General features: G+C 35.6%; 1 protein-coding gene across 2 annotated transcripts in view; it reads left to right on the forward strand.

Annotated features, from left to right (window-relative positions):
* The window catches only part of LOC149547099 (ER membrane protein complex subunit 8/9 homolog), a 62,747-nt gene that overhangs the window by 37,268 nt on the left and 590 nt on the right, over positions 1-24,889 (forward strand). For both annotated transcript variants that reach the window (XM_089791512.1, XM_089791513.1), the window contains exons 5-7: positions 4,007-4,159; positions 4,300-4,359; positions 24,649-24,821. In XM_089791512.1, the coding sequence (XP_089647638.1) occupies positions 4,007-4,159; positions 4,300-4,359; positions 24,649-24,821 (386 nt within the window). The remainder of the gene's footprint in view (positions 1-4,006; positions 4,160-4,299; positions 4,360-24,648; positions 24,822-24,889) is intronic.

The following is a 24,889-nucleotide window of genomic DNA, read 5'->3' on the forward strand; positions in this document are numbered from 1 at the left end:
TATATTCATATGTGTATGTACACATACATATATACACATAATATTCTAAATATGCTAGAACATGTCTGATATGCAAGAAGGATTGGCTTGTTCCTTAAGGTAACAATTGTTCTTAGTTTGATTTATGCTCAAGTAGTTACTTTATTATTTAATTATATATGTTGACCTAGTTAGCTCATGGTGATCACTTGGTATACTCTTGCTTGCCTACCCCGATTTCCCTTGGCCATGGCGGTTTAGAACTCATACTTGTTAGCTCAATGCTAGGTTGGTGCCCTCATGCCCAATTCCATCTCTGGCAATGCTTCTCCCCTTCGTCGTGTTCTTGCAAAAGAAAATTACCATGGAAATAACATATTTCCCAAATCATTTAAATGAAATCAAATAACCATTTCCAATTCATATGACATCATAACGATTAATCAATATTCCTTATTCCCATGAAATCATAACGAATAACCAATACTTCAATTTCACATGAAACCATTACGAATAACCAATTTAACCAATCAACTCAAATTTGCATGAAGTCTCAATGATCATATAGAATAATTAAAATTGATCAAAATAGGGGATGTAACACTGGCTATTTCTGTTTTCATGTTGGGCACAATATATCTGCTTGGTACAAGAACTCCAACAATGGGCAACTCATCCAATATCGATATATGATTTGCATGCATTAGGAAAACATGTCTAGACAACTGCTACAGATCCAGATTGACTTTTTAATAACAAGGTTTCAATGGTTCTCAAGAAAGTAACCGCAATCATGAAAACCAATCACTGGCATTGTTTTAGGGTGTGTTTGAGAGCATTTTGTGGAATCAAATATCTTAAGAGCTTCCTTGCAAAACCAATTAGCACAGGTTCTGTAATTTCATTTCTTTCCTTGAGATTGCACCTCTTTGGGCAATTTTGTTCAACAATTCAGCTGCATTATCCATGATTCCACATTTCGCATTCATATCTACTGTGAAGGAGAGATGCAGGTCAACTTTGGCTTTGCGCCTTCTCGTTGCATTTGATTGAAATTTCCTAAAGCCTTTTTGTCAACTCTATTTTATGCTTTCCATGTAGTCATTTCTTGCTTTGAGACAACATTTCTTTGATATGATAAGTTTTCAAGGTAGTTACAATAAAACTACCTTCAATTTTAGCTTTCGATTACTTCAAACCTTTATGGAACTTAGTGAAAATACTGAAATATTTCATGCTTTTTCTTCATTATGTCGATTTTAGTTGTGAACTCAACTTCTGCATTTTTGGATGAGTTACCAACACAGTGAAGCCGGAAACCATGCATCATATTTTCTATCAACTTCTTTACCATCTTGACCAACTTGCTAATTAACTTAAATTTAATGATATTCTTTGACTCACCTTTGAAATGTTTTAATCAACTTGACATTTTGTCATTGGTATTTTAATAAAGTATAATAAGTTGTCTATAACTTATTTTGCCTTGTCCATAACTGTTGTAAAGCTTTGAGAAAGTTTTGATATAACCCCTCTCTCAAGTTTTAGGAAGTTGTTCTACTACCTTAGCTTCCCAATAGGGAGCTTTTTGAAGTGGGGTAAAATACCAGATCCAACTGAATGGGCAAGGCACATCATGTCATGTAACCAATGGACAAGGCAGGGTGCGAGTCTTAGGGGAATACAAAATAGATATCCCTTAATCGTGCCATCTAAGCCAAAAGTCATCCTACAGGGGGATTCAACAAACTTGAAATATTAATAATTTAATGAGATGCATTGTGTAACCACCAAACACACAGATTTGTTAGACATGAAAACAAAGCTTACCACAATCTCTTAATTGTTTGACAACATATAAATTTTCTGATTTATGTTGTCAGTTATGTTGTTTAGGTTGATCTTATTAAGAGACAACATGAACACAAATTTTCTCCATCATTATTTGGAACAAATATACTGTCTTGGAGAGTTTCCTATATTTGCTTGAAATCATGGACTTCCAACTTCTTGCTTTTTTCTGTTAAGTTTGTAGGATTGCTGCAAGTGGAATGGCATTGCCATGTAATTGGTATGTGTTTTCCAAATGACAGCGACCTCTTATTTAAATTGAAAGTAAGCCATGAAGAGACATGTCCCATGAATGTGACATGTCTATTCGTTAATTAGATAATTAATATAATTAAACAATCAATCATTGTTATATATATACTTTTCTCATATAACAATATATATGTATATCAACACTCCCTCTTAGTTAGGGAGGATAAACACATGTATTACTTCAAAGTAATATCAAGTTAGCAAGATTAAGGATATCTTTGATCAGAAGATATCCATGATTTTGATATCACATTTGATATCAAGAGTATTGGTCTCCTAGAATATCAACATATGATATTCACCAAATACTTAATAAGGTTTGATATCACATTTGATATCCTGAGAATTGGTCTACTAGAATGCATGATATTCACCAATTACTCAAAAATGTTTGATATCACATATGATATCATGAGTATTGACCTCCCAAAATATCAATGATATTTGCCAAATACTCTTTGAGTAATGGCCTTCAGAATATGGAGATGCAAGATAGTCACCAAATATTGTGAGTGATGGCCTTCCAGAACATCAAGTCATGTGATATTCACCAAGTACTCTGTGAGTAATGGCCTTCTAGAACATCAAGATGCGTGATATTATTCACCAAGTACTCTATGCAATGTCCTTCCAGAATATCAATATGCATAATATTCACCATGTACTCAAAAAAATGTTTATAAGGTATGTGCACATTCTCATAATGCTTATCATATAAACATCCACCATGCAGAGTAATTTATCATGATTTGCATAGACATTGTAAGATATCCATCATACTAAAAAATTAAGTTATTGTAAGATCGTCACCTTTCATTAACTTCTGCAAATACAATTGACATCATTTGGAAGCCTTTATGCCTTTATTCCTCTTCTTTGTATTACTTCTTCGATTGCTATGATTCGATTGACGTTATTCGTTCATTGTATTTGCTCACATACATTTGAATTACCTCCAATGCTCAGCGATTGTGATTGACAGATGAAACTCTGATTTGAATTGTTCACATATATAAATCCAATCTTTTATCTGTGTCCCCTTAAGAACCGTGCCCAAGCACAAGTTGGTAGACTGATTACAGTCTAGATCACAAGGATAGATCAAGCATTCTGATATTCTGATTGTATAGACCCGGGATTTTAATCATTCAATGTTCAATATTCAGTTGTGGCGATTGATCATTTTTTGCAGATTGGGACTTTCATCAGATCAAAATCTCATCGCCATTGCATTGTAAGACTTTTTATTAATCTTTATAATCATTCTTTGACCATCATGTTATTTCATTTTTATCAAATTGTATATTATATAAATAGAACTCATATAAGTTGTTATTGCATTCATCTATGCTTTGCTCATCACCCCTGCATAACAAATTTTCTGCAATCTTTGTCCTTTTATCATTCAGGTCCTTAAGATCTTCCTTTAAGCAGTAAAGCTTTCTTTAAGGGAACTTGGATCTGATACCATGTTAAGTTTGTAGGATCGCTGCAAGTGTAATGGCACTGCCATGTAATTGGTATGTGTTTTCCAAATGGCAACGACCTCTTATTTAAATTGAGAATAAGCCATGAAGAGACATGTCCCATTGTCTATTCATTAATTAGATAATTAATATAATAAACATTTAATCATTGATTTCTCATATAACAATATAACACTAACTATATATATATATATATTTTATATCTCATATATAATTATATATAGGTTTATTTGACAGAAGCTACCAAACATCAACATTTTCAATAAACTATTTTGGAAAAATTATTGAAAGTTTTCATAAATAAAAAATAGATTTAGACATTCACAAAATATAATTTTCTGTAAATATGGAAGTGAGTTTTATCTTGAACATTCAAGAGATTAAAATTGAGATTTATGAATGCTACACAATTAATGGTAGCTTCCTTTTTTTGATAGGCGGAGGAGTACTTTACTTCTAAAGAAGATGGGCTCTTTATAGCGGGTTACTACCATGCAAATGAAAGGTATGAGGATCATGAGCTCAGCTCTTTAGCAAAGAAAATTGGTGATCATATCAGTCGCTATTTCCCTCAAGTTGCCATACTTTTGGTAGGTGAAAGTAGTGAAATTCTTATCACTTAGTAGATTCAGTTTCATTTTGCTTCTTCTAGTTGTGCAAAGAAAGAGGATCATTTTTATATATTGGATTTTACTTACATATATCCTCTTATACGCATTTTCTTTTGCAGCTTGACAACAAACTCTTAGAAGAACTGCACAAAGGTGGTAGCAAGAAACCAGTTGTTCAGGTTGGTTCTTTTGAAATCCCGATCAGTAATAATGAAAGAGTACAATGATTTATTTTGAAAATCCAATAAAATTAAATTGCATGTGCTAGCAAAACATATTTCATAGCGCATACATAATGAAGTGCCTTATTTTTATTGAAACCTGAAAATCTAAAAATTTGATTTCCTGCATATACAAACTGATAAAATAAAACAATTCACTGTTGTTTTTTTGTTTTTTGGCACAATTGTTGAAATAGGATTCTGTTAGTCCTTCTTGTCATGGTGATGCACTTAATATATTCAAAACAAGGATACCCCAAGTTTTCAGGGCGGGGATGGCAGGGGATAGGGGGATGTGTGTCTGGGATGGAAAACTTTTCTGCCAATTTTGGGGATGGCTAGGGGACGGAAAATGGGATGACTATATAAAAGTAGGGAAAATTAAAATATATTTAAGGAAATTTAAAATATTTATATGAAAACATGGATAAAACACGCAGTTTTATATTATAAATATAAGTTGCAGCAAAATTCTTATGCCAAATCTGTGTTATTTTGAGAATCCAAGTCAAATTGCCTTTAGATTTCAAAGTCCCCTAGCTGTCCCCTCTCCCCGGGATGTTTTTGGGATGGGGATGGCTGAAAAAAACCTGGGGGTGCATCCCTGGGTAAATGTAGATTCAAAAACTATAGAATTTGCTGTGCATTTGAAGCATTGAACCAACTTTCAAGAAGAGGAGGTTGAGCATCTTCCCATCATACTTTTTAGGCACAAGATTATAAGAGCTACACAATACAGGAATTTAATTTGTTGCAAATGTGTTATATGAGCATATCAATTCTTGATCCCCGCTTCTGAAGAAACCTGCAGAATCATGGCACATGATTCACATCATTTTTCAGAGGCAATTGTTTTAAGCTATAAAATGGACACCTCTAATCTTTAAAACTTGTACAAGCTTTTTCCTTCTCACAGCAAGAAAATTATCTAATTATGATAAGGGCAGGTCCAGCTTCTTAAAGTTCAGAGACAATGGATGCTGTGAAGTTTGTTCGGTTCCCTGCCCATTTGACATGGGTATGGTAGTTTTTTTGGCACACAACATAAGATTTATCATAGTTGCAACATTGTTTTATGTTTTAGCTCGTAAATGATAAATTACCTGGAAGAGGGTTGCTTTCCACGCTTGCATCTTAATTTCTTTGATATTATCACTAATTTTTCTCTTCTAGTCAAAAAAAAGAGATGGTTAGAAAAGAAGAAAAGACATCCTAGATTCAACCTGTTATTTAAAATTTCGAGGTACTGCTAAATCCATATTTATGTAAATTGAGGTAGAAAATAAAATGTTAGTTTTCAAAGAGTTTGGATCACAGAATCAACAAACGAGATACAGAAATTAAACTTGCAGAAAATAAAGAACGTGGCATTAAAAGTTGGAACTTATTGCCCAAGAAGCTGTTGTGATGCACAAACTTCCATGCAATGTATGTTGCCGAGGTGTGACACTGTCATTCAAAAGAGTTGCAAAATCCAAAGTCTTCATCAGATCTTGAACCTACCCACACAAAGAACGCAAAAGACAACCAAAGCAATAAAGTAGATGAAACCAAATGATACAGAAATGAACTAACTAGAGCAAATTAAATGATGTAATGACGAGGAAGAGTAAAAGAGAAAATGAAACCTCCATGTGATTGTGGTGTTCCATATAACTGTAGCTGAGAGAGAGAAACTGCTGAGCTGCAAAAGAGTTTGCCATGAATGGTCAAGCTCCTATTTTGGTTTTCCATCCTCCACAAGCAGCTAGACAAAGAAATATTGATAAACAAAGTGTGTGCTCTCATTCTATATGTATCTTGAATTACATAGTAGTGAGAAATGCAAGTAATCTAGAATGAAAAAGAGAGTGCTGATAGTAAAGAAAGTGAGACGCCAGGAGGCAAGGCTAGAAACAAGTTTCTTTGATGATAGAATGAAAGACAAAGCCACCTACCAGGCTTGGTGAGGGTATTGGGGGCAAGATTGCTGTTTGTAGACTGCTAAACTCCTTAAGAGCTAAAAATAATGGTTGGAGTCTTCACAAACATTTTACAAAATACTGGTGAATTGTTCAAAGTACTGGGAAAACAGTGGTTTAAAGTGCTGGTAAGAGAGTAGTTGACGCTAGGAGGAACATGAACAGCTAGGGCTAGAAGCACACCTTACTATCCAACTGCCTCGCTGAGTAAACACAATGGAAGCAAACACATAGAGAACAATGCCAAGGAGAGAAGGAACAACAAATATTTTATAGATTCATCAAATTGTCTGCATGCATGCCTGGCTGTGAGGCCTTCCAGGTTACGGCCAACAAGATTTACGAAATTCTAAACTTTTGATCCTTAATTTCGACTTCTAGCTCACTAGACTAAGCACTCTTCCTTCAAGCATACTTAACCTAACCTAAACACCCCTATTTATACTTGCCAAAACGGCTTACAAAAGATTCTAGATCTTTACATAATAGAAGGCCAACCTCAAAACGTTCTGCACACATCCCAAGACAAGATCCTTAAGATCCTTACATTAAATTCATGACCCAAATTAAATGCATAAGTCGGCTCACACTAGGAACCAATCTCAGACAAACTCGGTCAAAGAAGGAACTGAACAGCAACAAACATTAGGTTCACTCGACACATGAAGGAACACTTGACAATCAAAGCACTCGGTCAATACTGAACAACTTGGCAGCAATTGAACAACTCAGCCAACATTGAACAACTTGGCAGCAATTGGAGCTCGATAACCACTGAAGCTCGGTAATGACTACAACTCGACACACACTAGCAGAATGAACAAAGATGAGCAGAAAAGCAAGGCAACCTAGGATGCACTTGCATCAAACAACCGGGGTTGAAAGAAATGATTCTCCTGAATCGTGCAAGTGTCACAACTTGAGCTGAATCCAACTCAGATTGAGACATCTATGTAGCATCTTCAATTGGTTTGTTCTTCCACTTCACCAAATATTCATAGTAATCTTTTCCTCTTGTGCTTTTACCGATTTTTTGATCCAATATCTATTCAATCTGCTTCTTAAGATAATCATTTGGTACAACAATTTCATCATCTGACTCATGATACTTATGTAAATTAGCAACATTCAATATAGGAGATATATCCATGTCACCAGGCAACTCAACTTCATATGCATTACCATTGTCAAATTTCCTCTAAACCTTAGAAGGACCAAACTTTTTCAATTTCAGCTTACTGTATGATCAACAGGAAATGTGTCTTCAAATGAACCATCACCTCATCACCAACTTCAAAAACTTGATGTCTCCTAGACTTATCAACATTCTCCTTATACTTCTGATTACTTTGTCCTAACGTCAACTTTACTTCCTCATGCAAAGATTTCATAAAATCAACAACTACTTCCCCTTTAACACTTCTCTTCTCCTCACCAGCAACATCCCTCAAATCTGATATACTTCTAGGTTGCATTCCATTAAAAATCTCAAAAGGTGTTTTCCCTGTACTCCTATTCACAAAATTATTATATGCAAAAATTCACAAAATTATTATATGCAAACTTAGCTTGTGCCAATACCATGTCCCAATTACTCAGCTTATCTCCAACTAAACATCTTAACAAATTACCCAAGCTTGTATTCACAATCTCTATCTGTGGATGGAATCTAGAACTAGACTTCAACTCAGTATCTATCTTCTCCAAACGTAACCAACAAATTTGTTGTTTCTAGCAGAAATAATACTTCTTGGTAATCCTTGCAATCTAACAATTTCGTTGAAGAAAATCTCAGCAACATGCACAACATCTGATGTCTTCTTACATGGTATGACATGTGCCATCTTAGAAAATCTATCCACAACAACAAATATGGAATCATACCCTCTTGTTGTCTTATGTAATCCAAGAACAAAATCCATTTAAGTAATGCAAGAACAAAATCCATACTGATGTCACTCCAAGGTTTCTCAAGAACTGAAATTGGTGTGTACAATCTAGTATTTTGACTTACTCTTTTTGTAACTTGACAAATTCCACAATTCCTTACAAACTTCGAAACATCCTTATACATCTGTGGCCAATAATACTTATCCTTAAGCAAACTCAACGTCTTATCAATGCCAGAATGTCCAACTAACCCACCACAATGCTTTTCTTAATCAAATGAACTCTCATAGAACCTCTTGGTATACACAACTGAATTCCTTTGAACAACATATCTTCTTGAATGAAATACTCATCATACTTATCCAGTTGATTTGATAGATTTGGTGCTCTGCACTCTCTCCATGCCTTAGAAAAATTAGGGTCAGTATCATAGAACTCTTTATCTCATCAAAATCAATAACTTCAACCTTCATCTCGGTCAACAATGAACATCTTCTACTCAATGCATCTGCAACTCGGTTAGTGACTCCATTTTTATGCTTTATCACAAATGTGAAATTCTGTAAATATTTAACCCACTTCATATGTTTCTGATTCAACTTATGTTGACTTCCCAAATATTGTAAAGCTTTATAATCAGTGTACAACACAAACTCCTTAGCCAACAAATAATGTCTTCTCTTTTTCAAAGCTTGAACAATAGCATAGAACTTTCAATCATACACATAATACTTCTTTTTAGCATCATTCAACTTCTCATTGAAGAAAGCAATAGGTTTACCTTCTTGTCTCAAGCCAACTCGTATTGAACTACCACTTGCATCATATTCAATTTGAAATACCTTATTGAAATCTGGCAAAGCTAATACAGATAACTCAACAACCTTTTGTTTCAAAGTCTCAAAACTAATTAGCTCCATGTGTCCACTTGAAATTCTTTTTATCTCCTCTCATAGTCTCAGTCATAGCATTACAAATAGAATTGAAATTCTTTATAAACTTTCTATAGAAACTAGCCAACCATGAAATGATTTTACCTCACCCACATTCTCAGGTGTAGGCCATTCCAAAATTGCTTTAACCTTCTTAGGATTCATTCTCAAACCATCAGCTGAAATCACAAATTCTAAATACATAATCTCCTCTTGCATAAATGAACACTTTTTCAAATTAATCAACAACTTCTGTTTCAATCTTTGCAATACTTGCCTGATATAATCAAGATGTTCTTCCTTAGTCTTACTAAATATCAAAATATCATCCAAATAAACAATCACAAACTTACCCAAAAACCTCTTTAGAACTTCATTCATCAATCTCATGAAAGAATTTGGTGCATTAGTCAAACCAAAAGGTATAACCAACCATTCATACAAACTATCTTTGGTCTGAAAAGAAATCTTCCACTCACCACCTTCTCTAATTCTAATATGATGATAACCACTCTTCAAATCAATCTTGGTAAAATACTTTGCTCCAATCAAACAATCCATTATGTCATCCATCCTCGTCATAGAAAACCTATATTTTAGTGTTTTCTTGTTAATAGCTTTGGAATCGATTCTCCATTCTTCTTAGCTACCAATACAGTAGGTACTAATGGAGCCCAAATTTAGAAGCTCCATTTTTGTCTAAATTTAAGAGATAAGGCTGGAGATCAATCTCTCATCTTCAGATTGCAACAAAGACTACTCACCTCAAAAAAAGATCTTGTTTACATACCCCTATTAGAATACTATGCAGATGTGAAATTTACATGCAAATATGAGCACAAAATATTGAATTTATACATTATGTAGTGACATAAAGGCCTATAACAATGAAATTGAAGGAGTTTGATTTGTTCAAGGCACAATGAACAAAATGATGAGATAACCGGGTCAGTATGAATAAAAACAGATTTCATGTAGTTCTCAGATTACATACAACAACATTCCAGTCTTGGAAAGAGAAATGAGTCTGTATATTCTGGATGCACATGCATATCACAGATGGGGTTTAGAGATTTCTTTTGTTTTCCCATGAATTCAAAACATCACAATTGTTGGAAGATGACAGACTGCTGTATGTTACTTCATGAACATTTTCAGTTCATTCTGCTCCAAAAATACTTTTAAATAAAGGTCATGAAGAGTACTACGAATTATGAAGAGAAATTATCATTCATATCAAAGCTCTGGCTCCTAGAAAATATGAAGGCAAGAGAGAGAAAAAACGTTAGCAGACAGTTCATCAGCTAATCACCACATTCCATATTTGTTTGCGCAGGGAGCTAGCTCTAAATTATATAAAACTCGACATTTCTCAGATGTCCATATACTGTTAGGATTCACTCAAGAACCATTATCATGTTGCCGCCAATGTCCATGCCATGTGTGCATCTACAAACAAAAGGCCAGTAAAACTTGCTGTTATCTCTCAAACAATGAATGTTTTGAGTATGCGCTAGAAATATGTTAGTCACCGGAAGTCTTCACTATGTAGAGACGACATGCTAGAAGGCACTAGAACAAGCACACGAATTGCGTCGAGAGTTGGATGGTGAAATCCGAGGAAGAAACAAAGAAAAATTAGGAAGCCACGATGGAAGAAAGGTTTTACTATATGAGTCAGAAGCCATCGCTATGTCATTGTGGAGATAACAGAGATGATAGTATTATGTAAGCAGATCAAAATTATTCCCGTGCTGTGAACCAACATGTCAAAGTGTATTTATTTCTAGACAAAAATAATGTAAACAAAGCCATCATGACCAGTTAAGTTTTTAGATGAATTAACTTTGCAAACATAAATAATTAAAAGCATATTACCAAAGGGTGCGATTAAGGCCTCTTATGATAGGAAAAGAATTATTATTATTAATGGGAAGTTGTAATTATTAAATTCTAACACCATGGCTCTTGACTTTCAAAAGTCACATCCTTTGGAGTTAAAAGATATAAATATGGAATGAATTGTAAGAAAAGATAGATATATCTGAACATCCATATTCTCTTAGGAGAAAAGTATTTTATATTTTATTATTGTATAGAGGAAAAAGGGTCCCATTACGTTTGTTTTTTTTTTTTTTTTTAAATTTTTATTAGAGGCGTAAACGCTTTGACTTGGAGCTATGAACCAGTGAGGCCACAAATGGGGGACCTCATCCCCATGAGATTTGAACCTTGATGGCAAGGATAACAACACAACAACTTAACCATCAGAACATGCCACTATTGGCAAAAGGGTCCCATTATGACTTTGTAATATAAATTCTATTATTTTATTTTAATAAAATAAAATGTTCTTTGTTTATTATTAAAGGCGTGGAGATTTAAATTGCAGGCGAATCGTCCTTTGTAATTATTTTCTAAAATTTTGTATACAATATAAATGTCAAATAAGTGGATGTGGTCATTTAGCATTTTAAATTTAATCATTGCAGATATTGTGAAATTTTAAATCATTTCCGTATCTGTGTCTAGTTTGTCTCCCTACTAGAAGAGTTAAAGTTCAATCTGTACTGATTTAAGATTGCATATAAATTTGATCTTTCGCATCTTGATTATTTAATTGTTGGTAGTAAAGTGTGTAAAACATTATGAAGTTGTATGTGAAAATTCACTGAAGTTGACTCTATTGCTCAGATGAGCAGACGCACTGGTCTTTTTATTAGTGAAGTCAGAAGATCTATAACTTCCTTCTTACAAGCATCAAATTAATTATTATTCAATTTAACAAAACATTGAACCATTATCCAATATTCAGTTTCATTTTGATCAAGTTCGAGGACCTTGCTAGCCGGAGAACTCCAAAGCTTCAATTCGCTTTAGAAAAGTTCTGAATTAGGTGATCAGGTTCGAGGAGAAGGTCTACCCGCCTAGGTGTAGTGGAGCCTGAAGTGTAGGGGAATCGAGAAGTATTCCTGTGCGTTGGCCAGAATTGATTGAGAAGTCCTATCAGAGAAGTGGCAGGCTCTTGGATTTCCAATCTGTGGTTTTGGGAACCAACAGATTGGCGACTCTACTGGGGAGAGTTGCTCGCAGTACATATGGCGAAGTTACCTAGAATTTCCAAGTTTGTAGATCAGTATCAGAAGTTGTATCAATTTGTTTGGAAGTGTACTCTACTGGATGTAAGAACTTGGAAGATCAATACATTCCTCGAAAGAGGTGGCGACTCTATTTAATAAAGGATTTCAGCTGGTAGCTCTGCTGAGGGAGAGGACTTAGAAGGAAGTGATTAGATTATCTAACATGGACAATATGTACTACAATCAAGAGGCGGATCTATGTTACACCATGGAGGAAGAATACATACACCCCTTACATGCATTTTTCAATTTGGAAAGATATGAAGGCAAGACATCGACACATTTGTTTATAAGGATGGTGGATATTTTTCGAGAAGTACCTTCAGATGTCATGCCTCCACGCAAGGAACTGATAAGAAAGTTTCGCGAGTTGAGAAACTTGCCAAAAGATCCTGATTTGATGCTTCTCTTCCAAATATTGGATGAAGGTCCGAGTCATATATCTCCTTTGGATGCATATTTGAATTTAGAAAAGCAAGAAGATGAATTTGCAACACAATTCTTTATGAGAATGTTTAATGCTTATCAAGAAATACCTTCAGAATATAGACCTCCATCATCTGATCTTCTCTATAGGATGCTGGAATTTGGCCTCTTATATGATCATCGGTTTCTTAGCTTTCTCAAACTTGTGGATAGTGAATTGGTTGCAAAGGAGAATGAATTCAAGACTAAAGTAACATATGAGTCGAATGAAGTTTCATATTCAAATGGAGATGAAAATTTTGAATATTCTGAAGGAGAATCAGCCCATGATAATACTTATATGCCTACAGATGATAGTGAATGTGAAAATGAGGAAGTGGATTCTCTAAGTGTGGAAGAGATTTCAGCCTTGTTAGATCTGGAATATCAGAAACATGTTGAGAAAAATGCTCAAATTTTGTCTTGTTTCACCATGGTGAGAAAGTTGATGGATCAGTGCATTCTCAAGGAGCATTGGATGAAAGAGATGATCATTTCGAGGAATCGTATAGTGAGGATGAAGTAGAACATTAAATGGTGTATGAACAAGAGGAAAGTTTCGAAGGTAATGTTGATGAAGACATCAGCTTTGTTGATGACACACTTGATGATCCAAATGAAAGCTCTCATGAAGGCATGCCTAAATATTCTATGTTCCTAAACCCGTTGTTTGAAGAGCAAGCAGAAAGGGATATGTCTGAGTTCACTATGTTCTCAAATCCATTGTTTGAGGAAGATTTTCCATGCAGCCAAATCCATCAGCACCATGATGAAGATAACGGGTCTGATTTTGAAATTGATGAAACTCATAAAGTGTATTTAGAAGGTGAAACATTTTTCGGCGCATCCCATGAGCAGGAGTTGCAGCAAATATGTGAAGGAGCAATAGAATCAAAAAGGCGTAGTGAGGAGAGTATGTTTGAGCATGATTCTGAAAATTATCGTGGTATCCCATCTGATCTTGATATAAAAGTAGCAACAGTTGATGAAGATAAACCATTCTCAATGCCTTACTGTGAGGATAAGCAATATCCGGAGTGTGGGAACAAAGCATATTGTGTTCAAGGAGATATTCAAAACCGTGATCTAAATGTTTGCATGACTGATCAAAACCATGACTATGAGGATCCTCCATTCAACAAAAATCATAGGCCACCTGATGACTTCTCAAAAGATAAACATAAGATACATACTAGAGAATGTATTGATCAAACAAATCTATTAAGTGTTGTCCATAAAAATGATGCATCAGCTTCAGCAAGGGTTCAAATGTTGGGGTTGAATGATTCAGAAATTTATTCATTTTTAAATACTCTTGTTGATGAAGAAAGGGCGAATTCTGATCCTAAACAAATGATGAAGGGAAAGCATATCATGATCAGCAGGTTGAAAGTGGTACTTGAGCAAAATAAGGTGTTTGATAGAGGAAATAACCAAAGTACATTTTTTGAGAGTCCTGGGGCTACCCAATTTTGTGGTGCATCATATTAAGCATGGATGCTCGGTCTGCTCCTCCAGAGATAGCTGGAATCTCATTATGCCCACAAGTGGCATGTGTCCCCAACTAGAGTCACTGATGGAGCCCAAATTTAGAAGCCCCATTTTTGTCTAAATTTAAGAGATAAGGCTGGAGATCAATGTCTCATCTTCAGATCACAACAAAGATTACTCATCTCAAAAAAAGATCTTGTTTACATACCCCTATTAGAATACTATGCAGATGTGAAATTTACATGCAAATATGAGCACAGAATACTAAATTTATACATTATGTAGTGACATAAAGGCCTACAGCAACAAAATTGAAGGAGTTTGATTTGTTCAAGCCACAATGAACAAAATGATGAGATAACTGGGTCAGTATGAATAAAAACAGATTTCATGTAGCTCTCAGATTACATACAACATTCTAGTTTTGGAAAGAGAAATGAGTCTGTATATTCTGGATGCATATGCATATCACAGATGGGGTTCAGAGATTTCTTTTGTTTTCCCATGAAATCAAAACATCACAATTGTTGGAAGATGACAGATTGCTGTATGTTACTTCATGAACATTTTTAGTTCATTTTGCTCCAAAAATACTTTTAAATAAAGTTCATGAAGAGTACTACGAATTATGAAGAGAAATTATCATCCATATTAAAGCTCCGGCTCCTAGAAAATATGAAGGCAGGAGAGAGATAAAAAAACGTTAGTAGACAGTTCATCAGCTAATCACCACATTCCATATTTGTTTGCGCAGGGAGCTGGCACTAAATTATATAAAACTCAACATTTCTCAGATGTCCATATACCGTCAGGATTCACTCAAGAACCAGTATCATGTTGCCGCCCATGTCCATGCCATGTGTGCATCTACAAATAAAAGGGCAGTAAAACTCGATGTTATCTCTCAAACAATGAATGTTTTGAGTATGCGCCAGAAATATGTCAGTCACTAGAAGTTTTCACTATGTAGAGACAGCGTGCTGGAAGGCACTAGAACAAGCACACAAATTGTGTCGGGAGTTGGACGGTGAAATCCGAGGAAGAAACAAAGAAAAGTTAGGAAGCCACGATAGAAGAAAGCTTTTACTAAATGAGTTAGAAGCCACTGCCATGTCATCGTGGAGATAACAGAGATGATAGTATAATGTAAGCACATCAAAATTATTCCCATGCCGTGAACCAACATGTCAAAGTGTATTTATTTTTAGACAAAAATAATTTAAACAAAGTCGTCGTGACTAGTTAAGTTTCTATAACAACTCTTGCACATGTCTATTAATTTCATTCTCAGTAGGTGTCAATCTATATGGTGCTTTATTTGACAAACTAGCTCCAGGAATTAGATCCATACAATGACTTATACTTCTTACTGGTGGTAAACCATCATGTATATCCTTTGCAACAATCGCCTTATACTCATTTAACAAGTTTTCTGTTTCTGTTGGCACTTGGCTAGCATTGTTAGCTTCTGTTGTCACTCAACCTCTACTATCTTGTATTGCTCGACCTCTATCTGTCATTCGGTCATTACTATACTCTGTCCGTAGGCCATTACTAGCACAACTCGACCCTCTTGAAATTATAGCAAAACAAACTTGGTTCTTTTTCATCTCCTTCTCAAATGTTTTTCCATTAACCATGCAAACTCTAACAGTATACAATTCACTTCATCAGGAGCTTCAATCGAAGGCAATGATATATTCTTTTCTCCATTCCCCCAGAGAGTATATTGATTTAATCTACCATCATGCATAACATGTCTATCATACTGCCAAGGTCTACCCAACAGAATATGACAACAATCCATAGGCATAATATCACACAAAACTTCGTCAAAATAGTTTCCAATCTTGAATTTCACAACGCACTGCTCATTCACCAACAATTTATGCTTATCCTTGATCCATGAAACATGATAGGGTTTAAGGTGTCTCAACCTCTGCAACTGCAACTTTGTAATGAGCTCCTCTGATGCCAAATTCGCTGAATTGCCATTGTCAACAATTACTTTGCAACATTTTCCTGCCATATAGCATCTGGTTTTGAAAACACTTCTCCTTAGGACAGGTTCCTCATCAACTGTCTTATCACACAAAGTTCTCCTTACCATCAAGTTTTCTCCAACCTCAGGTTCACAAGGTGAACCCTCAAGATCTCCTTGAATCACAACATTTTTGTTACCTTGTTCATTTTCACTAGAGTACCCACACTCAAAGGATCTATGCCTTTCTTTGCCGCATCTGAAACAATTACCTCGAAAACCACCATTAAAATAAAAATTACCTCTTCCTCAGTAAGAACCAGTATCTTCTCGGTAAGAATTACCACCTTTCCACTTGGTCTTGCCCTTCTCATCAATTTTCCCTTCGGATTTGCCCTTGTCTTGTGTAGAATTGTCAGATTTGCCTCCTCCAGAAGATCTACCTCTGCCTCTCTGGAATCTTCTACCTCTACCTCTCTGTCTTTGCTCATGCTTCTTTGTCAAGATATCCTTAGCCTTCAAGGCATATTGATATGCTTCTTCTACACTCTCCAATTTCACAAAACTGATTTCATCTTGAATTCCAGAGCTCAATCCATTCAGGTATCTTGCAACTTTCTCAACCTCATCATTTACATGTCTAGATGCGATGTCCAATTTATAGAATTCCTTAGTATATTCTTTCACAATCATGTCCTTTTGCCTCAAATTTTGCATCTTTTTCAACAAGCTAACTTGGTAATCAACAGGAAAGAACTTTTGTTTCACCTTGTTCACTATTTTCAACCAAGTTCTGATCTTTTCCTTTCCTCTTCTTTGTCTATCTGTTTGTAAATGCTCCCACCTCGGTGAGACACGAGTTTTCAACTTAGTGATTGCAATCCTCACCTTTCTATTATCAGGAGCGCCTTCAAACTCAAAGAACTTCTCCATATCAGAGATCCAATCCAATACAACATTGGTGTCCAATTTTCCATCATAAGGAATAACTTCCACAACAAACTTTGAATGTGCTCTATAGAAGACTCCCAACAATCTTTCCTCATCTTGATCTTCTTCCAGTTCTGGATTAGGGTTTGGTGCAATTGCTTCATCATAACTCACATCATCAAGATGTGCTCCTCTCCTCTGGGCTGTCTCCACAACATCCAATTTGGTTGCAATCTGTCTCAACATATCCATAATAGCAGTGTTAGTATTTCCTCTACCTCAAACCATCTTAACAAACATGTTCATGCAAGATCGTAACCCTTTACAAGTTATAGGTCAAATCTGTAGATCTGCCACCCTACAACCAAATCCAACTTAAGGTTCTACACGATCCAATCTCCTCAAGGACTAACTAGGCTCTGATACCACTTGGCGCAAGGATTGAAGGGTAGCTAGGGCCAGGGATACACCTAAGTATCCAATCACCTGGTTGAATAAACACAACAGAAGCAAACACAGAGAACAACACCAATGAGAGAAGGAATAACAAATATTTTATTGATTCATCAAATTGTCCGCATACATGCTCGACTGTGAGGCCTTCCAGGTTACGGCCAACAAGATTTACGAAATTCTAGACTTAGAATTTTTCACAGATCCTTAATTTCGATTTCCATCTCTCTACACTTCACACTCTTCCTTCAAGCATACCTAACCTAACCTAAACACCTCTATTTATACTTGCCAAAATGGCTTATAGAAGATTCTATATCTTTACATAATAGAAGGCTGACCTCAAAATGGTTTGCACACATCCCAAGATAGGATCCTTACATTAAATTCATGACCCAAATTAAATGCGTAAGTCAGCTTACACTAAGAACCAATCTCAAACAAACTCGGTCAAAGAAGGGACCGAACATAAACAAACATCAGGTTCACTCGGCACAAGAAGGAACACTCGGCAATCAAAGCACGTGGTCAACACTGAACAACTCAGCAACAACTGAACAAATCGGCAGTAACTGGAGCACGACAACCATTGGAGCTTGGCAATGATTGCAACTCGGCACACACTAGCAGAATGAACAAAGATGAGTAGGAAAGCAAGGCAACCCAAGATGCTCCTGCATCAGTAGTAGAGTGGAAGAATGAGAGTTTGTGTGAGATAGCTCATTGAAAATCTTTATTGAAAGTCTTGATCCTTTAAGTACTAGTCTTTGTGGTTTAAGATAAATAGAAACATGCCTGACTAATGATGTTCTATGACAAGGTTTCATCAAGTGGAGGGGAAGATCAAGCCTAATGTAACAACCTAAAATTTAAAGGACTAAAAACCTTAAGATACTCTTTCTTTAATCGAAAGTAAAGCTAGCTACCCATTCACATGAAAAGGAATTAATGGAAAATAACTTATTAACTGCTAAATCGTAAATACATTCTCATGAAGAGATCATAAGTATCAATAGGAAGAATTAAACTACCTTTTTGAGGAACTAGAAAGAACATTTTCAACATAATGGATTATCTAACTATCACATTACACATGAAATATAAAATAATATCTAATTGCAAAATCTTAACCATCATTTCATATTAACAAGAAAGTAATTGCATACAATACAAAGCTGATGCTAAAGGTAAAGCTAAGATAAAAATGCAACTGAAAGGACATAACAGATTACTAACAAGGTTTAGATCGCACCACATCAAGAAAAGTAGGAATTGGTTTGAACTGTGCAAGTCTACGCATTTGGAGGAGAGGAAAAGCATTGACAAAGGCTTAACCTCCCAACCACAAACCTAGTGTAAACCCCACTCATTCTCTATTGAGATGGCCCTACCCTGCACGAGATAAGACATGTTTACACCATCTTGTCTTGCCACCTGAGCAACTTGGTGTTAGAGTTGTCAACTACATAGTCGGCTAGATTGCAGGTACCACCCAATAGACGATCCATCCAACAATGAGTTATCCTGACCTCTGGTGATCATAACATCATTTGCCACTAAACCTACCCTGGCCAAGGATTTCCCAAAGACACTATATTCTCGATCACCCACTGCTCGACTTGACAGACATACTAATATCCAGTTCCCACTATGAGCTGACTCGATTCCAATTAAACTATTTTTCATAGTTCTAATTCATCTTCCTGTTTTTGCAAGTTTATTATTCTATTCAATTCATATGGACTACACCACTCATCTCAGCCATTCTTGGCTATCCTTATGATCTTTGGTGTGATTTTCTAGCTTGTATTATATATATATTAATCAGTTATGTAAAGGATTATCTTTCTGTATCCATAATTCAGAAATAAAAAGAAAAGAAATTACTATAATTCCCTTTTGGCCAGATTTACTTTTAACCACAGACAAGCTTCCATAAAATCTCAGGGACGTATGCAATTAACATCACTGTATTTTGGAAGTATAGATGGCATGATCAGCCGATTCTCCCTGACTCACAATTAATTTAGTTTCAGAAAAGAAACATTATATAATAGAGAATTTATCAGCCTGTGGTGCTCTTGGCATGACTAGTCTAATAGCTCCATTTCAGTTGGCACTGACTTTTCACATTACATTCAAAGGTTGGACTGGACTGTCTTTGTGTATGCTATGAATGATAATCTATTATCATTATCATGGAAATTAAAATGAACAATCTCAAGGAAAATGGCTTGATTAAGGGGCTTCGGATTGTATCACTTGCTTAAGTCGATGACAATGAACTTTAATGAATTCCTTAGCTGGTATCACCGTTCTAAGTTTGCTTAACTGAGTATGATAGCATATTTTGAATAAACCATACAATTGTAGACTCGGGTATAATAATGAATGAGCTGCCAAAAAACAATGATAAATAGTGACTGATAATTATAAAGAAGAACGATCAGTCAGCATAGGGAAGAATGAGCAAAAAGATGGAGTTTCAATTTGCATGAAGAACAGGGTGGCAGAGACATGCGTCTATATGTTACAATCTTGGCTGATGGCAATACTGGAAGAAATATAAAAAGGTCAAATTAATAAAAAGAATTATAAGAGGCCGATGGACATTTTCACGAGTTAAATTAAAATTTGATATGGAAATTGAATCTTTTCCATACTGTTATATAAATAATACTTATACTATTTACATATACTTGTATGTATTATTTATCTATATATATATACATATAAGTTATATCAAAAATATAAGTATATATCTATCTATTTATCTATCTATCTATCTATAATATGTACAAATATACACAAATACTATGGGTATTACGTATATGATATAATACATCCGACATCAAATAATGCAAAACTTCGAGATTCCAATTTAAAGGTAACAATTTTATTATTTATATAAATATATATTTTATATTAGATGACCTAGTCAGTTCAGAGTGAGAACTTGGTATTATTTAGACTGCCCTAGTCTGCTTTCCCTGGCCAAAGTGGTTTGGATGAATACCTAATAAACTCGGTGGCTGGTTGGTGTTTGTGGCCTAGCCTCTCTCAGTCAATGCTCCCCCCCTTGATTGCACACTTTCAAAGAAAATGACATTGTGAAAGTACACTTCCAATAAATTTTAATGCAAATTATCTAACCACAACAAATAACCATCTTAACCAACAATTTCCAATTCACATGAAATCATAACGAATAACGAAACTAACCAAACATTTCCAACTCACATGAAATCTCAGTGGCTATAAGTTATATTCAGAACATTTTTTAATTAAAATAAAATATGAGATGCAACACCCAAGACTTCAAGCAAGTAGATGATTCAAGGTTGATGATCAAAGTAAAGATGCAAACCCAAGGGATCTAGATAAGATGTGTTGAATATGGTAGCTGCGATAGAGATCTTATCTCTGGAAATATGAACGTTATTACCGTTATTGTTACGTTCAGCTGAAAAGGACACTTATGTTTAAATTGTAATATTGAATGTAATGACATGTGTCATTCACATGCATTGTGGCATGAATATTCGAGGAGTTATCATTAATTATAGGAGTTATAGGAATCTCAAGAGACCTTTCGGTTATCATGTGAAGAGTCTCTCCTATTGTTATATATTTGCATCATGCAAAGGATATTGTACACTTGAACATTTCATTTTCAATAAAGATATTTTTGTGTTGTGTGGCTGGGTTTTTCCCTTCATTCTCAAAGGGTTTTCCCAGGATATTTCTGGTGTTCTCTATTTCAGTTTTTGTCTCTTTCTTATGTCTGGTTATTTTCATGGATTTCTGGGCTTTAGTTTCAAAAAGATGGAGAGTAGAGAACTAGCAATGGACAAGGCTACAAGTAAAGAAGAATTATCATTAACTTGAATTCCCTTTGGGAATCTAAGTTCAATTGGATCAAGAGCAATAGTCCAAGTACAAGAAGGACCTCATCACTTCAAGTAGACCAAGACCAAGAAATCAAGAATTCCAGAACAAGCAATTTCAGGCCATGTCAATGAAGAGGTTTCAAGGTGAACAATTTCAGAGGACAGAGAAAACTTATGAAGATGAAGCAATTTGGGAATATGAGCTATCAACATCAATTGGAGGCTTGATAGTGTTGAGTATCAAGAGATATATTCACATTACCAAAGGATTGATCAAGTCTATAAGATAAGCATGCTGAGGTGGCACCCATTCATCTCCAATCATTCAGATCTTGCCAAGTGTCCCCATAGAAGAGCTCAATAATGTTATGTCGAGATTAATCGAGTTTTTCAAAATGGAAGAAGTCAAAGTGAAAAGAGATTATCTTCTAAAGATTTTTTTTTCTACTATAAGATATTAACATCAAGGATTAAGTTTACAAATTACTTATAAGAGCACTCCCATATCTAAGGAATATTCTACAGAAAGTTTAACATGCAAAATATACAAAACAGTATTGGAAGTCTATGACGTATCATAGCAAAGACCTAATAGGGAGCTCATTGCTCATTCCTTTTCTGTCTACCCAGGAGGTCCATCCACTGGGGCCTTCCATCATTTTTGTCATTCTGTACAAATGCATTTTAAGGGTGGGCTGGGACAGCTGCTCTCGGTTGTGGAACAGGAGCTGGTGGAATGGCTGCAACTGGTATAGCCTGTATTGGATCTTCTTGAATTTCCTACTTCACTTTTGTCTTTGTTCTCATTCAGTTCTTTAGCAAACTGGTTCATTGTGCTCAAATGTCTTACACTCTGTTTGATTCTGGATGTTTGGGAACCCAAAGGCTATTTCCTTTTTAAGCATCTCTGCTGCTCCATCATTAATTAGCTCTAGTAAATTTTTCTCTCCAATTTTCAGGATGCCAGTCACCTGCATTGCAACCCTATGAAATTTGAGTCTTCTGAGAGACTCAGTAAGGTTCCTTGGTTTGCCATTAAAAAACATCATCATTTCTTAACTTCCAAAATGACCATAACATATTAGGAGAAAGAACAGACCAAAAAAGACTACTGTTTTTCTTTAAGCTCAAGCATTTCCCAGATAAAATATGGATTAGACTAAAGTTGTGATGCAAATGTAAACCAAAGAGACCTCACACTTCTTTGGAGAAAAAAGCAGTCAAAAGATATGATGAATGGATTGAAAGGGCCTACTGAAGGAGCAAACGTCATAGTCTCCGGTGCGATTCTTAACTGGTAATCTGTGAAGGAAGAGACGCCACAAGAAACATGCTTTTTGGGGTTGAGTTGGTCTTATGCCATAGTTCCTTAAAATTATCAGCAAGGAATTTGTAAATGAGATTAGCCTTGGTGTAAGGAAGCAGGGCGCCATCATGCATTTAAGAAGGGAGACTCATCTCTGGTCTCAATTTGTTTAGGGAAGCTACAGTTTGTTGCGAGCATCTTTGATCATGGAGTATGCTCTCCAATGGGAGAGACGAGTTCCAAATTTCTGCACAAGTTAATGCCAACTGATGAGATTCCCATCTTGTATAATGTCTTCAACGTATGTGATACATTTATTAGCCTAGCTTCGGGCAGAGCACCCTGGATGAGAGCAAGGGGTTTCTCACCATGCTTAAGATTCCACCAGACAGACCTTTCACCACATATATAGTTCTTTTCATCAAGGGAATCATTGGTAGTGATCAGGTGTCTAATGATTTCCCAACTTTTCCAAATGGTGTTGAAAATATTGGAACCTGCCACTTTAATCTCAAACTTACCTGTGTGCAGATCATTGATATGTAAACCCTTCCAGGTTGAGGCTTTAGCAAGGGTAGCCCTCGCAATATTGTTCCTAATGAGTATCTTCCATGTTTCTTGCCCCAGAGTGGCTTTAGCAATCCATTTAACTGCCAGTGTGATGCCTTGAATCCTTAAGTCTTTTAATCTCAGCCCCCCTAACTTCTTACTCATTGTGCACAATCCCATCTGACTGCATGTTTTTTCCTTTGTCCTTCACTATCCGACCACATGAATTCTCTGATATTTTTCTATTTATAATTGAACTGAGCTTGGCTAAAAAGCTAGGAAGATGCATAGTAGATTGAGTAGGAGGATAATTTTTTCTGATAATTCTGGAATCTTCCCGTGAGAGAGAGTTATAGAGAGTTCCATTTTCTCATCTTTCTGTCAATCTTCTGTTTAATCCAATCCCACATCTCCTTTAGGTTTGGATTGATGGAGAAAGCTATATCTAGGTAGCTATCCTGATGGTTATGGCCACACCAATTTAGAGAGAACTTGTTACACCAACTTAGCGGGAGATCAATCCAACCTGGCATAATAGATTTAGGGAGAGACACTTTGCTTCCTGAAGCTGCACTGAAGAGATCAAGTTTGGTCATGAGGTTGCTCACATTGTCTTCCAATAATTCAGTCAATATTGCTGTATCATCAGAAAATTGCACATTACTCTTCCCCATTAGGTAGGATTAATCCATCGACTTCAGGAAGATGTTTTTGTAAGCCCACATAGCATTTTATCATTGGCCCACAGATTGATGCCATTTTCCATGAGCTTCTACCTAATCTATTTTCTCATTGGTTTATAAAGGCAATGTGATTTTCTTAGTGGCCCACAGGGTGGTGCTTAATTGTAATTGGCCAACATTTAATGCTTTAGCTATTAGTTGGATTAGGGTTGTGTTGGCTAAATCTCGGCCATTGATTCTAAATCATTTAGAGCTACACATTGTACTTGGGGCTTCTATAAAAGGCCAATTCAAATAATTTGTAAAGGAAGATTTGCAGTGATTTGCCAAAAATGAATTTAAAACGAAAGGTTTGATCAGGATAGAGATCCAAACCATGCTGGAGAATGTAACAAATTTGGGTTCATTTCTGGAACAGAGATATTTTAAGGGTAAGGCAGAGCCATTGCAAAGATTTCTATGATGATTTTTTTTTTTTTTTGGCTTAATCTATGCACTCTTGATTTTGGTTTTATCTCACTTTGCATTCACGAATAAGAAAGTGATAAGATCTTAAAATCTTTGTCATTGATGCAGCTTTACACCAAGGATGCGTCAAAAGTTTGGCGCCAAGCTGGATCAAGTAACAGCCCAGGTATTCAGTTGGTGCTTAAAGAACCTGCTGCTAACACTGTTCTTTGGGACTATATCAGTGAGAGAAGGGAGGAACGTGTAGTGGACTTTGATGAACATCTGGATGATATTAGCAAGTAAGGGGATATATGACAAAACCATTTTAAGAAATATGCTAGATTTCACACACAGAAACACCTAATAA

Source organism: Cupressus sempervirens, chromosome 7 (assembly GCF_028749045.1).
Source record: "Cupressus sempervirens isolate cs-2001-9-10 chromosome 7, ASM2874904v1, whole genome shotgun sequence".
NCBI classification, from domain to species: Eukaryota; Viridiplantae; Streptophyta; class Pinopsida; order Cupressales; family Cupressaceae; genus Cupressus; species Cupressus sempervirens.